Genomic DNA, 14823 nt, shown 5'->3' with positions numbered 1-14823 from the left:
ACCATCACAGGAATAGGAAGGGTGGTTCCCAAATATATTTAAAGTGTGAAAAGCCATGGTAAAGAGGTGTGTCTTCAGTGTATGGCAAAAACTAGGTAATAAAGGTGCCCGAAGCCCAAAATAATGTGGGGAGGGAATTCTACAACCTAGAGGCTGCCACAGAGAATGCCCTCTCCCAGGACACTAGTTCCTGAACTTCTAAGGGTAGTGGAACTACCAAGAGGTCCACTTCTGCCAATCTTAATACTCAATATGGTCTGTAGGACAGGATGCTGTTTTTCAGGACAATGAGACATCACTGACATACGTGAGACTCTCAGGAAGTGAAAAGAGGGATAAAATAAATAATAATGTGGAAAGGGGGATTCACAGTGAAAATAATAATTTATGTTTAAATTTAAATTTATATCAATCAGATATAAATGCTGATGAGGAGGATAGTTCATTTTCTGTCCATGTGTCAACCATAGTTTATTTGTTAAACTCTCAAGCAGGGCTGCTTCCCAAACTGTTTTGTACCAATTGTTTATGTCGTGCCAGAAAGTTCTTTCCAGTATCTGTTTATATTGTGTCTTGTAGCTTGTAATAAATGCCTTATTAATTCTATATTATATAAATCCAGATTGTTGTCTTGAGGTATATTTAATAAAGCTAATTCTGGTTTGACTTCCAATTGCTATTTTGTTCATTTTATTAATTTCTTAGAATAGCAAAACCCAGAAATGCTGGATTTTTGTACATTCCCACATGTGGAGATGATTACCAGATGTGGGACAGCCCCTCCAGCAACATGGTGAGCTGCCAGGAGGGATCACTGCCAGTTTCCTAGGGATTAGGTGCCACCTATATATGAATTTTCTGGTTAATTTTCTATCGCTTGCTGAAATAAACTTAAGGTGTCAACTATCTTTAAGGGCTAAGATAACTGAAGAATTCAGATGTTAAAAGGTCCATGTATATATATCCCAGGATCAATCCGAAAGACAGATCCGAATGACTGATGGCCACTTTAAGCATTTGGCATCATGGAAACAGTACACATTAAGAGTATGATCTATAGCTTTCAGATCAGGCTTCAGAAGTAACATGCAACCTGGCATACATGCATAGAAAATTTGCATAATTTCTATTATCCTCCCTCCTCTCTCAGAACAAACTAGCGGGTAAAACTGAGGAAATTATGAAGGCATCTATGTACACATCATCTAGTCAAGCAAACTATTTCTGTAATTTAAGACTACACCCCAGTTAGTCTGTGAATGTATTTTTTAAAAAAACTTTCTTTCCTATCTTTCTCCCAAGTAGTACAGGACAGCATACTCCCCGTTATAAAATTTTATCCTCACAACAACCCTGTTAGGTAGGTTTAACTGACACTATAATTGTCTCATGGTTACCCAAGAAGTTTCAAAACCAATTCAAACCTGAGTTTGTTTGTTTTTATATTAAAAAAGCCCACCTAGATTTCTTCAGTATAGGCCCATCTACATCACACAAGATAATAACAAAATAGGATGTGTCTGAACTGTTCCTAATGCACACACATGATATTTACAACTCACAGGATAGGAAAAACTATGAAATAAAATAAATTATAATTCCTCAGACTGTATTATTGCTATTTCCCAAGATGCTGAAAAAAATCAGGGTATATTTAACTTACCGGTATGTATACTTTTTTCAAATGGCATTCTTCTTCCAGCAGTTCATATACATATTTGGTGATGATCTACAAGAGAACACAGTCATATAAAGCTCATATAAGTTGCTCTTTCAAAAATTACCAATTTAAAAAGACAGAAAGCTTGCTTCCCTATGCAAAATATATATTTTTTGTCGAGACATAGAGTATAACTTTCTGGGATTTCACATTGTGTTGTTGTGTAAATTATTAGCCTGGAAATTAAGGATAAAGACCATTTCATATATAATATATACCCAGAGATACAAGAATAGCATTTGCTAAGAATTACTTTCAAATCAGCTTCAATAAGCAACTCTCCTAAAACAATCTCCCTTTGTCACTGCACATCCAGTTCATGAGCCACACTGACAGCAGATCTTTATTCACCCTTTATTCACTGAACAGAGAAGGAACAGGTCAAAGGTGGCCTAAACAGAAAAAGAGATCTACCCTGCCTTCTCTTGGTGGAAGGGGGAGAATGACTGACTTTGTATTTTCTGAGGAGAGCACAAGATGAAGTTAAGCAAGCTCTTTTGAAGATTTGTTAAGAAGTTTGCTTTGGTCACAAATATCCAAATTTACAGAACACATATGATACTTCATATTATAAGCCATTACTGCATTTTTCAAAAAACAACAAACTGAAAAAGTATAAGATGAATATTGTAGATGACTAACTCCTGAATTAGTTTGAGCACTACCTTGAGAGACTGTAAGCAAATGCAGAAGATAAAAATGTTCCAATATGCATATGACTAGATTTTGTTCATGGAAACAGAAGCTAGCATATGAAGTTCAAGAAATCCACTTTGCCTACCTTTCTAAGTACATTTTATTAGAATTGTTCCATTAAAATTACTGAGAATCACACCTAAGAAGCCCAGGACCAGCTTTTATATGCAAGATGTACAGAACAAAACTGAATTCCCAGGTAATATCTATAATATACTCTATAATATCTATAATATACTCAATATAGGATTCCAAATGCCTTAAATGGAGATCTCTTAAATCTAGGTCACTAAATCTAATTATCACATAGATAAGGTCCTTAATCTATGGAGGAAAATACAGTGAAAGAATTATGGACCAGTGAAAACCGTAAGATTTTCTTTTTTAAAACCCCCACTTACTTTAAATTTGCAAAGGGAACCTAAACAAATCAAGTTCTTAAGTAATTACAATTGAAAATTAAATCAAGGGCATCAAATCCAAACACAGTACACTCCTCAGGTGTTATACCAAGACAGCTGAACTTTTAAAGCACTATCATTTGAAAAAGAAAAGAAAAAGATTAGATTTTCCTAGCACCAGCTCACAAGCCCCAATTATTATTATTATTTTCATTTATGAATCACATTCCATGAGTAATTTACAATATCCTGAAGCAATTTGCAATACCGCTGTCCCAATGGGGGTGACCAAGTAAACTAGTGGGCTAAGTTCCAGATCAAGGTGACAAATTGCTACCCTACAGACATTTCTACACACATTTCTCTGAAGAAAAAAATGTTCAGGATTACAGCCCAAGAATATATAACAAGCCATTGTTACCTTTTGCAAATAATTGATGCAAATTAGATTGCAAAAGCTTCACAGTATTAGTAGACAGATCAGTCTTTCAGTCTCTACAGCAAATCTGAACAAGAATTTGACTGTGAGCAGTGAGTTGATTTAAGACATGTTTATCCCAAAGCAGCATGTTAGAAACATGCAACCGATGTAATTTTACCCCTAGGGCCTAACTGTTTATGGTTCACTGAAATCATCTTTCACTTTCTGGGAACGGCAAAGCAGTTATATTTCTACAGTTTCATAAGTTGAGAGTGAGGAGTCACTGAAGCGAACACAACAATAATAAAGTGCTCAAAATAATGTTTGTGGAAACTGCACACAAAATGGTATCTACCTTGTGGTGGAAGGAAAAAAACAGTTCTGGTTGCCTCACCTCAAATGGGATATTGTGGAGTTAGAAAAGGTTTAGAAAAGGCCAAATCATAAAGGGGATGGAGCAACTCCTCTCTGATGAAAGGCTGAAGGATTTGGGACTTTTTAGTTTAGAGAAAAGGTGAGTAAGAGGTGACATGACAGAAACTTATAAAATTATGCATGGCGTAGAGAAAGTGGATAGTGAAAAGTTTTTCTCCCTCTTAAAACACTAGAATTTGTGAACCGATAATGAAGCTGAATTTTGAAAGATTCAGGAGAGATAAAATAATAAAACTATGACAGCGCATAGTTAAACTACAGAACTAGTTTCTGCAGGAAGCAGTAGTGTCCACCAACTTGGAAGATTTTTAAAAAGGGTTAGACACATTCACAGAGGCTATCAATGGCTACTAGCCATGATAGCTATAGCCTACATCCATTGTCAGAGGTGGTATGCCTCTAAATGCTAATTGCTTGGAATTATAGGTGAACAGAGGACTATTGCACTCATATCCTGCCTGCAGGTTCCCCATAGGCATCAGGTTTGCCACTGTCAGAACATGATGCTGTGCTAGAGGGGCCACTGGCCTGATCTAAGAAGTCACTTCAGTGCTGCTAATGCAACAAAAAGAATGCAGGGGGCAGCAGTTACAAGCTACTGGTCTCTGCAGCCACAGCAGGTGATGTGATTCTCCAGCGGTTTGAATTCACCCCTGGAGGTGCACTCCACTGTCTCCCAAGACAGAAGGATGCTAACTCTATCCTAAAGGATCAAAGCAAGTTAAAAGAACAACTTCACCAATACAGAATAAACCATTCATCAAATTCACTGAGGTTTATCCACCCTCTCCTGGCATAAGCCTGACACCCAAAGGTCAGCTAAAACGCATAGTGTTGAATCCAAAGTACCATTACGTCACTGTCCTGTCAGTGGAAGGATTTCCTCTAATACAATGGGAATTCTGCCCTCTTCCTTTCCCACACACCCTAAGCATCTTATAGGGGTTCCAGCAATGCTTTGGAGCAGATGTGGGGAGTGTGTGGTGCACCTATAGGGAAAGGTGAGGGGGGAGTCCTGTTGCACAAGCAGAAATCCTTGCACTAACAGGATACATTAGTTGAACACTGTTGAAAGGTACCCTGCACAATTAGGCAGCAGCCACCTCTGCTATCCAAGTCTGATATATAGATGTTATAATTTAGAGAACTTTCTATGGATCTAAGAGATTTTAATTAGGCATGTGATCTGTACAGTATGTTAGAAGTAAACTGCTTTGAGCCCCTAATGTGGTCATTAACCCAATTAGATTTAAAGCTTCAGCATGATATAGACTATAATAATAAAATACTTAAGTATTTTCTCCTTTGGGAAGAGGGGTGGGACCTAAACTGAATGTAGCAGAAGCAGTACAGGTATAAACACAAATATGCTTTTTCAATGCTTAAAAACAAAACAAATGAATTTATGGCATACAACTGTCAACTCGTTTTTTTTTCTACTTTACTCTGTCAGTGTGTGGTACTTGGCAAAAATGCAGAATGAATATCATTAGACTGCCCTGCGCCAGTCTCAAGTGGTAAAGCTGACCTAAGGCTTGATACTGCTGTTGCTGTATGCTTGGGTTGAATGAGCTTTATTTTGACTCTGAAATGACAAACCTGCCAGTAAGTAACAAGAAGAGATGCTAAAGAAGCTTTTGACATACAACACTTGGACTCAGTCTTACTATGCACTGTCGCCAATGAAAATCTATCCTAAAATATCTTAAAATATGGTTTAACATAGGCTTTTCTCGACTAATCATAGATAATGTTATCTATGGTTTGTCCAGGTTCAAACAACATAGCATTCTGCAGTTACCGTAATCTAAAATGGAAGCAAAACTTTTGAAACTCTTCTTTGTGACAACACCAAAGGCGGAGGGCAGACCCTACAAGTGTCCCTATTTTCCAGGGCCAGTCTTGGATTTACAGAAGCCATCCCAATTTCTGATTTGATCCCACTTTTCCTTAGGACATCCCTATTTTCATTGGAGAAGTGTTGGTGGGTATGGGAGGGAAGGCTCACTGCAGCTCATTCTTCTAACACAAAACTATGGGTTTGTATTACATTCAAACCTTTCCTGTGTACTATTATTGAGATTGCCATACGTTCCCTCATGCCATTTTAATCTCACTGGCCGCTGTTTTGTTGAGTCAGTGAAATATAAAGCATGGTGATGCTAGGATATCCCTGGCCTAGAGTGGGGAGAAAAGCTGAAATGGGGATGCTTCTTTTCAGTGACAGTCTCTTGTTTTTCCTGATGTGTAGTTCTACCCTCAACCACCTCACTCAAGGTGATCAAAAATGCTCTCATCTTACAAGCAGTACTATCAAGATATTTTATGCAAACATATTCTACAATATCATCTTAATTGGATCCAGTATATTTTATTTCTGTCAGGCCTCCTTATATAGTAACTATTTTGAAAAAATAAACGTCAAACAGTACAAGAACCCTAGCAGAGCTTTGGGTAGCCAAACTCAAGCACACTCTTTCCTTCCAACCACTCCGTCACCCCCATTCCACAGCTAGCTCTGTACCATCTGCAGCCAGATGCCTCTGCTCCCAGGCAATCCTAGAGCTATGTAAGCTTCAGCTGCCGCTACAGCAATAGTGCCTTATTTAAATTGTTAATTTTTTAGCAAGCTACTAAATTATGCTGAATAATACATAACAGAGTTTGAAACCTGTAGTTTTGAAAATCTTATAGCTCACTCACATGCTAACAAATTTAATGAGATAAACAAGAGGCACATCCATACTCCAAAGCTAAGTTTAGTACCTCATCTCAGAGACCCATTGTAAACAATACACTTGAGTCTAGCATCCCAGAGGCACAACAATATTTTAAAAAGCAAGGTATTATGCATCTTGAATGTAAATGTTACTGTCCATTCTTCTGAAAAATATACCTCCATCTGTGCTTTCTTGGCATGTTTCCCTGGAAGCAGGAGAGAAATACTTGGCACTGATTAATGTCATTATGCCATTTTAAGTTATATATACGCTTCTGCTTGTGGACTAATTTTCATTCTCCCCACCTTGCTTCCTCTCTCTTTTACGATAGTTACAATTTAAACTATTTAATGTTTCTTGGCATCTCAGTTAATAGTCTTTACTGGATACTAAAATGAAATCACAGGGCATCCTATTATAGTCACGATCTTAAGTCCCAAACATGCCACTGAAGAGGGAACACGTGTCTGCCAATGCCTTTCTAGTGCACACAAGAGGAGCCAAACTGACTGAAACAACTGGAGACTTTTCTTTCTGCTCTATGTGCTCCAAGCAGGTCCTCCTTGCTCTCTGGCCTGTGCATAAGGTTTAAATGTGCCCCCTATCTCCTCTGATTGGACATCCTCCTTTCACTTCTCAATAGCAATTCAGACAAGGGGAGGCATGGGGGCCAGCATGGCACAGATCCACATGATTCCTAAAAGGCATGTCCTCCAAACCATCATCAAATTAAAGCTGACATTGCTTTCTGTGAATTGCACTAGATAAAAACCATTTTCAGTGCTTCCCAAACGCCACAACAGAAAAACATGGATCCAGCGCGCAGATCCTCATGATTGTTAAAAGGAATTCCCTGAAAACAACTATCAAATAACTGATCACTGTGTCCATACAGATAAAGATGCATGAGACTGTGTGCCTGAGTTCCATGTTTTTATGCCATAACGGGTCCGGTAAGCACCAGATTGATGTACAGTAGTACCTCAGGTTAAGTACTTAATTCATTCCAGAGGTCCTGAAACTGTTCTTAACCTGAAGCATCACTTTAGCTAATGGGGCCTCCTGCTGCCTCTGCGCCGCCGGAGCACAGTTTCTTTTCTCATCCTGAAGCAAAGTTCTTAACCTGAAGCACTATTTCTGGGTTAGCGGAGTCTGTAACCTGAAGCATATGTAACCTGAAGCGTATGTAACTTGAGGTACCACTGTAATCCTGACTGCTAATAATCCAACCTTCTCATATAACCACTTCTAGATGCACTATTTTCAGAGATTCTACAATACTGCAGAATGTTAACATATTGAAGCTTGTAAGCCCAACTGAGCAGCAGTATAGGGCTGCCATACATCCGGAATTTCCAGCACATAGCTGGAAATTCAATGTCCAGGCAGAAATCGCTGAAATGTATTTTTCATTAAAAATAGCTCAAAAACTTTTTTGTCCAGACTTTCCTTTTTGAAACCCTAAATAATACTTTAATACTATTAAAATCAGTGTTCTAACCCCTTGCCTAATGTATTCAAACATTTCATGTATGCTTTTTAACAAACACAGCACACTAAATAAAGGCCTCTGCTAGTCCTCTCAAATTTTGGATGAAACCGCAAAAGCAAATGTAAGCAGAGAATACACAGACACATAAAGGTTAAGAAGTTTCAAAACATCATTTATGAGACATGAGATCAAAGCAAGGAAAAACAAAACAAAACAAAACAAATCAGAAACTTGGCAACATCTTGCTATCCTGGATCTTGAACTATAGGTTTTCTTGCTACACCTTTTGTATAGCAGGAAGTCTGATACATTTTTTAAAATAAAATAATAAAAAAGACAAAATGAAAGTTAGTTTTTTTGAAAATCCTAAGATAATACTACCTGTATAACATGTTGCTCAAAATAGAGCAAATGCTGTGTTATAAAAATCTGAGTTTAATTATGTATTAATTATGTTAATTATGTAACTACACAAAGCAAGCAGCATGCTATCCAAGATGAATTAAATTTTGAACAGAAAAAATAAATTATGAAAATATTATCAGTTCACAAGAAAACTTAGTATTCAATGATTATGGTATGTGTTTACTGTTCATTTGTTTGGAATTCTACACAAATAAGACTTAGGAATAGCTGCAGGGTATCATACTGTAATGGACAACTCCACCTTATACATACTTGTAGGTATCTTGTTGCAAGCACAGGGCAAGCGTTCCTAAAGGACAACCAATAAAGGACAGGACACCTTTTCTTGCTTATCAGATATACTCAGCTGGGTAACCACATTGTATGGTTGCTACACATTTAGAGCAGGACAGCTATGTTCCCGATGGGTCAGTTTACCTCTGCTTACAAGGCCATTTATTTCCATCATTTCCTTCAATTTAAAATGCAGTGGAACCTCAGTTCCTGAACACCTCCGTTGTGGTACGTTTCGGTTTTCGAACGCCCCAAACCTGGAAATAAATGCTTCCATTTTCAAACGTTTTTCAGAACCTGAACATGCGACACGGCTTCTACTGAGTGCAAGAAGCTCTTGCAACCAAGGGGAAGCTGCGGCTTGGTTTTTGAATGTTTCAGAAGCTGAACGGGCTTCCAGAACAGATTTCATTCGAGAACCAAGGTACCACTGTACTGAACTTTCCTCTCTCACTCGTTTAACCAAGTACAATGTTAATATGCTACACAACAAATATAAACACAAACGTATACACAGCTATATATTGCTTGTATATAATATATACCTCTCCAAGAGCTTCATAGCGCTTTTGGTTCCATCTGTGCAAATCTTCACGGTAGTTAAAAACAAATGGCTCTCCCGTTTTTATATGTCTTAACTGTCCCTCTACAAAAGAAACAATATTAGATTCAGAACATGAGCTTTATAAGTGGAGAGAATAGTTCACTGTGGAAAAATAAAACTGTTCACTGTGCAGAAGTATTCATTGGTTGAATGCTGAAAACCATGAGCAAAAAGACTTCCCCATCTCCTCCTCTTCTAGAAAAGCCACTCCTTAGCTTGAGGATCTTTCAGAAGGACCTGGGATGGGACATGAGTGAGTGCTGGGCAAAGGGTAATCAGGAAAATCTGACAAAACCACCTTGCAGAAGGGTCGAGAAGCTGAGGAGGGTACAGGAAATTCCCTACAGTGAGCATCCTTCCAATTCTCAGAATCTAATTCTATGAGGACATTCAAAGAACATGGGCAATACTATAATAAGCACACATTTCTAGATCAGATTCACAGCAGGTATAGGAAGACCCAGAGAAAATGAAATGCTTTACAAAAAAACCCCCAGCATTTATTTTTCAGTGCTCCTACATATTTGACCGAAGCTGAATTTCACATATAAGATTTGATAATTAAGGAAGCCATCCTAATCCAAATCTGAATAGCATGTACCATGCTAATATTGAACACTGTGGATCTCAGACTATAGGGCAATGTTCACAATGCTATTGTATCAATTAGCAATGTGTATAGCTTATACTAATGTTTTCCTACATCTTTGTATCTTAAAAAATGTGTAAAGCAGCTAGACAAAAAAGTAACTTAACTGACACACAGCATTTAAATGGGAAAACAAGTACAGGTGAAATCTAAGCAGTCTCAAAATATGGGAATACTATAATTACATTAACTTTGTGCAAATCATAACTATTTTCATGCATTACTGTTCTCTTCAGATGGTACCTAATTACTGATAATATCAAAGTAGGTTAATACATGACAAGATAAGTTCAAAGATCAAAGGAAATGCAAAAATAGTTGAGAGCAGAAATGCTAGAAACTGCCAAATGTTTTCTCTGAAAAACATTTTAGTCACAATGAAATTTGAAAGAAAAAAGATTATTAAAAGAGTATCTAAGACTTATTACTCCAAATCCTGAAATATCTGAATGTAAAAGCAGGGTTTAAATTACTAGAAATTATCTTAATGGGAAAGATAAAGGTTAATTATTTTTTTCTTTGCCCCAGCAAAGACAGTTTTGTACATGAAAGTCTTTATTATTATTTGCTTGGAAAAGTCTTGAAGCCTCAAAATAAGTGAGAACTTTGTGTTATCTGCAGTATCTCTGCCTGTGAATATACTAATTACTAGTGTGAATAGAGAGAAATCAAAGTAGTTTTCTTTCTCAGCACTGTCATTACCTCAGTTTCAGTGTACTTTTCCCAATTACTAACCTCCAGGGGGAATGATCCTCCCCAACTTCATATCCAATATCTCAGGTCACATTATCCCTTTCTTCATGGCATATCATACTCTATGCTTCGTCCAAGGCTTCTAATTTTTTTAATTCTACACTCAGTTTCTATGCTCATTTTTAAGGCTGGTTATTGGTGAAGTGCCTCTCTCCCTAAGGAAATCACAGCATATTGTCTAGTAAGAATTGTAGTGTATTTTCGAGTTCTCTTAAGCGTCACTGAAACATCACTTACTAAAATTTCATTATTGCTTTGCAAATCAGAATAAGACACACCCCTTTCCTTCAAATACAGAAACAAAATCAATAGTCAAAATGCATTAGTGCACACATGAAAAATTCCAGCCAAACATGCCAATTTGATGGCAGTGGGAACAGGGATGTGTTCACTTGTCCTTAACAATTCTACTCAAAGTCTATATCATACATTCGTATTCAGATTTCAAGCCATCTTAGCAATCAGACCTACACTATTAAATGTGCACTCTAGAAAGGAAACAGTAGAGATTGTACTGCTCTAAAAATAAGAAGCTGAAAAGTAAAAGTTGAACCACTCCTTTCAAATAGCATCACTTTCATGACACTTTTCGTTTCTAAGTACCTTCCTATGAAAGTCATCAGGGTATTAAAAAGCTAAGTGTTGCATAAATGACTACATTTAAAGAAAAGCTTTTCCCCATAAAATTGGAAGGTATGAGACAATATTAAGAAGATCAAGGTTTTGGGTTGTTTTCTTATTCAGCATATAGGAACTACTTCATGTCAAGAGTAATACACATCTTTCAGTATGCTGTCTTTTACAAGCCACATGTTTTAGGGCCAAAAAACCCCCCACGTTATGGTTGTAGACAGCCTTTATTTCTATGACTTATCAGGACACTCAACTCAGTGATAGTCAGCTGGATAGCAATGGTTATGACAGATTTCTATTTCACATGTAGCATTAAGATTTCTAGGGAGAAAGCTACAGCTCTCTTGTCAGATTTCTGCTTTGCAATATCCCCCAAGGATATCAAGACATGTGCTTTGTACAAGGCTGCTTATGGAAGGTGTAGAAGCTTCAGCTGGTATGGCCTAACCCCAGAAAGAACTGGATTTGTGGGTGTGCATCAATAGTCGATTTTTACACTTCCTGCTGTTATCTGACTACAACTCAAAATACAAATTTTGAACCTGAATGGCATGGAATTTACTTAACTTACATACTGCACATTTCCTATGCTTACTCCCTTCCACTTTGGATCCTCATACAAAGTGCTCCATATATTTGCTGCTTATAGAAGCTCAGGGCCAAACTATGTTACATTAAAAACATTTTTAACTACCATCTTAGAATAGGCTAACTCTCTTCCTTTACAAAAAGCAGCTGCACACACACACCACCTGGATGTGGACTACTTGGAAAAGTAATTTAAACCCTCCCCAAAGGTACTTCCTTGCTGGCTTTCAATGACAGATAAAGCTAATACTGCGTAGTGGAATCTTATGATATTTACAATGAAATGACCTAGTGGGTTCCACAGCAATTTCCTAGTAAATGTGTATAGCATTTCAGCCTTCCTCTTGGAACTTGCTTACTGCATCAAATCTCAAGTCCTGAAACAGATGCAATACCAGAGATTAAAAATAAATATATACAGAGGTCCTTTTAAACTAGCTTAAGGACAGAACAGGACAGGCTTAAGGCAGGCCCCTTTGGTATACATAGCCTTAGAAGTTTGCAGTGTTTCCTAGTATGGTAGGGGCTTTTTCTGCCAAGGCCAGAGCTTCACAGGCTTACCCTTTTAGGGCTTGTCTGAGACTTTAGTCTCCTAATTAACTGACCAGTAGGAATCCAAAAAAGCCCATTAGGACATCTGCTTAACAACCTATTAAGTCAAAGATAAGTTACACAGAAGGCAGAAGACTCTTTTTATAGTGTGGTAAGAGTCTTTTGGATTAGTTCAGTGACTATACAATTCTCCCAGGCTTAAGGCTGAGGAACTTTCCTGAGCCAGGCCCTTGGGCTAGCTAGCATGAACTGCACAATTCCACTTCAAAGTTGGGCAACTTACAGTTGACAACATCAAAGCCTTAATTAGTTTCCTAAACAAAAGCAATTAAAAAGGGGGGGGTTAATTCAGTAAACAGTTCTTGGGTGTGTTTTGTACTTTTAAATGTAAATTTAAACCATGGACAAATTATAAACTTGGTGAACATGGCCGCACAACAGCTCAATTTAAGCAGCTGAAACATAGTTGAACCCTTGCAAGACTACATGTGTCTTGTCTAAGGTGACAATCTTGCCTTTTACAGTGTTCCAAAAATCTGGCTTCCATATGAGATCTAATACAAAGTATGATGAAAACCACTTAAGATTTTCCCTCCAGGGGCAACTCTGAGACTTACATGCTTTGTATTCTTAAAGAATAAGCAGCAGCATAAATTGCCATTACTCCAACCATCTTCTAATAGCACAAGAATTTTGTTGCAAACAAAAAACTCTCTCAACTTCTGGAATGCTCTCCCTAGGGAGGTTCAGCTGGAGCCTTCATTATACACCTTTAGACGCCAAGCAAAAATGTTCTTCAACCAGGCTTTTTACTGATTAACATCCTATACCCTTTTAAATGTGTTTGTGGAAGGGTGTGCAGGGATGGGGTATATTAATTTGTGGACCCCCTATTTTATTATTTTGTGTTTTTATCTTGTATTTTTATGTTGTGGACTACTCTGAGATAAAGGGCTACAGATAAAGGGCTATATACAAACTTAATAAAATAAACAAATAAATAAATTACTTCCAAAAGCTTCTTCATTTATTTCCAGTGAGCAATTGCATGCATGCAAAGCTAGACATAGGTCAGGTTCATGGCAACTCTGGAAACAATTCTCATTAAAATCAACTAGATTTGCTTTGAGCTATGTTTGAGATCACAGCTGCTATGACAGCACAATATCCTGATTCCAAATATATTGCATAATAATACATTACATAGTAATATATAGTAAATAATTAAGATGAAGATGATGATGGATTTGTTATTATTTCCCCCACTATGTTTTCAGCTGTTCTTATTTTAAATGTAAGTCACCTAGAGTCAGTCATGGAAAAATGTGGGGTATAAATATATAAGAACAACAACAAACACAGAAGTTAAGCAGGCTACCTACAAACTAACTTGTTAGAAAAGTGTTTCCCAAAGTGGGCGCTACCACCCCCTGGGGGCTAATGAGATTACTTAGGCGCTCGGTGTGCAAATGACTATCACTTGGGAAAGTTGATATCACTAGATCAAGTTAATCAATTTTACTGAATTAGAATTTTGAGTAAATGTGAAATTACTTGTTACTGTATTGCTTTTATTGTGCTACAGTGGTGCCTCGCAAGACGAAATTAATTCGTTCCGCAAGTTTTTTCTTCTTGCGAATTTTTCGTCTTGCGAAGCACGGTTTCCCATAGGAATGCATTGAAAATCAATCAATGCATTCCTATGGAGACCGTCCGGGGACAGAGGGGAAGGCGTGCGCCTTCCCCTCTGTCCCCGGACCTGTTTAAAGCAAGGGGCGGCGGGGAGAAGATTGCTTCTCCCCGTTGCCTGCCCCGCAATCTCCGGGGACAGAGGGGAAGGCGCACGCCTTCCCCTCTGTCCCCGGACCTGGTAAAGGCAAGGGGCGGCAGGGAGAAGATTGATTCCCCTCTGTCCCCAGAGATTGCGGGGCAGGCAACGGGGAGAAGCAATCTTCTCCCCGCCGCCCCTTGCTTCAAAAGAGGTCCGGGGACAGCGGGGAAGACGCGCTGCGCTTCCCCGCTATCCCCGGAGCTTGTGGGGCAAGCTTCGTTTTGCGAAGCAAGCCCATAGGGAGATGCGTCTTGCGAAGCGGCTAAGAAAACGAAAAACTCCTTCGTCTAGCGAGTTTTTCGTCTTCCGAGGCGTTCGTCTTGCGGAGCACCACTGTATTATCTTTCTTAATGGGTTGTGAAAACCACTATTCTGAATAAGGCTTTTGATAGTGTTCAGTAGGGGGCACTGATGATGAGTTTACAGAACCAAGAGGGCAGTGGCCTGAAAAAGCTTGGGAACCATTGGCTTGGAAAAGATTGAACAGAAATTTTCAATGAGGCACCACTACCATTCTGAGCAACTGTGTTCCTATGTTTAGAATGGCCCAAGGAAAAACTACAGCAACATAAAATGTGTTATTTGTGATCAGATGAAAACAGGATGTATTTGAATATTTGAGACTATTA

At 38.2% G+C, this 14823-nt stretch overlaps 1 protein-coding gene across 5 annotated transcripts in view; it reads right to left on the bottom strand.

Moving 5' to 3' along the window:
• ARB2A (ARB2 cotranscriptional regulator A) overlaps window positions 1–14823 on the bottom strand; it is a 204628-nt gene that overhangs the window by 181339 nt on the left and 8466 nt on the right. For 4 of the 5 annotated variants that reach the window (XM_081880534.1, XM_081880536.1, XM_081880537.1 and 1 more), the window contains exons 4-5: window positions 9130–9230; window positions 1664–1729 (exon numbers count right to left, since the gene is read on the bottom strand). In XM_081880534.1, coding sequence (XP_081736660.1) covers window positions 1664–1729; window positions 9130–9230 — 167 coding nt within the window. Of the gene's footprint in view, window positions 1–1663; window positions 1730–9129; window positions 9231–10572; window positions 10746–14823 lie in introns of all 5 variants that reach the window. The other variant, XM_081880538.1, reaches the window with a different exon arrangement.

The sequence above is a fragment of the Podarcis erhardii genome, assembly GCF_964252035.2.
Source record: "Podarcis erhardii genome assembly, chromosome: 11".
NCBI classification, from domain to species: domain Eukaryota; kingdom Metazoa; phylum Chordata; class Lepidosauria; order Squamata; family Lacertidae; genus Podarcis; species Podarcis erhardii.
This window is presented reverse-complemented; position numbering and strand designations above follow the sequence as displayed.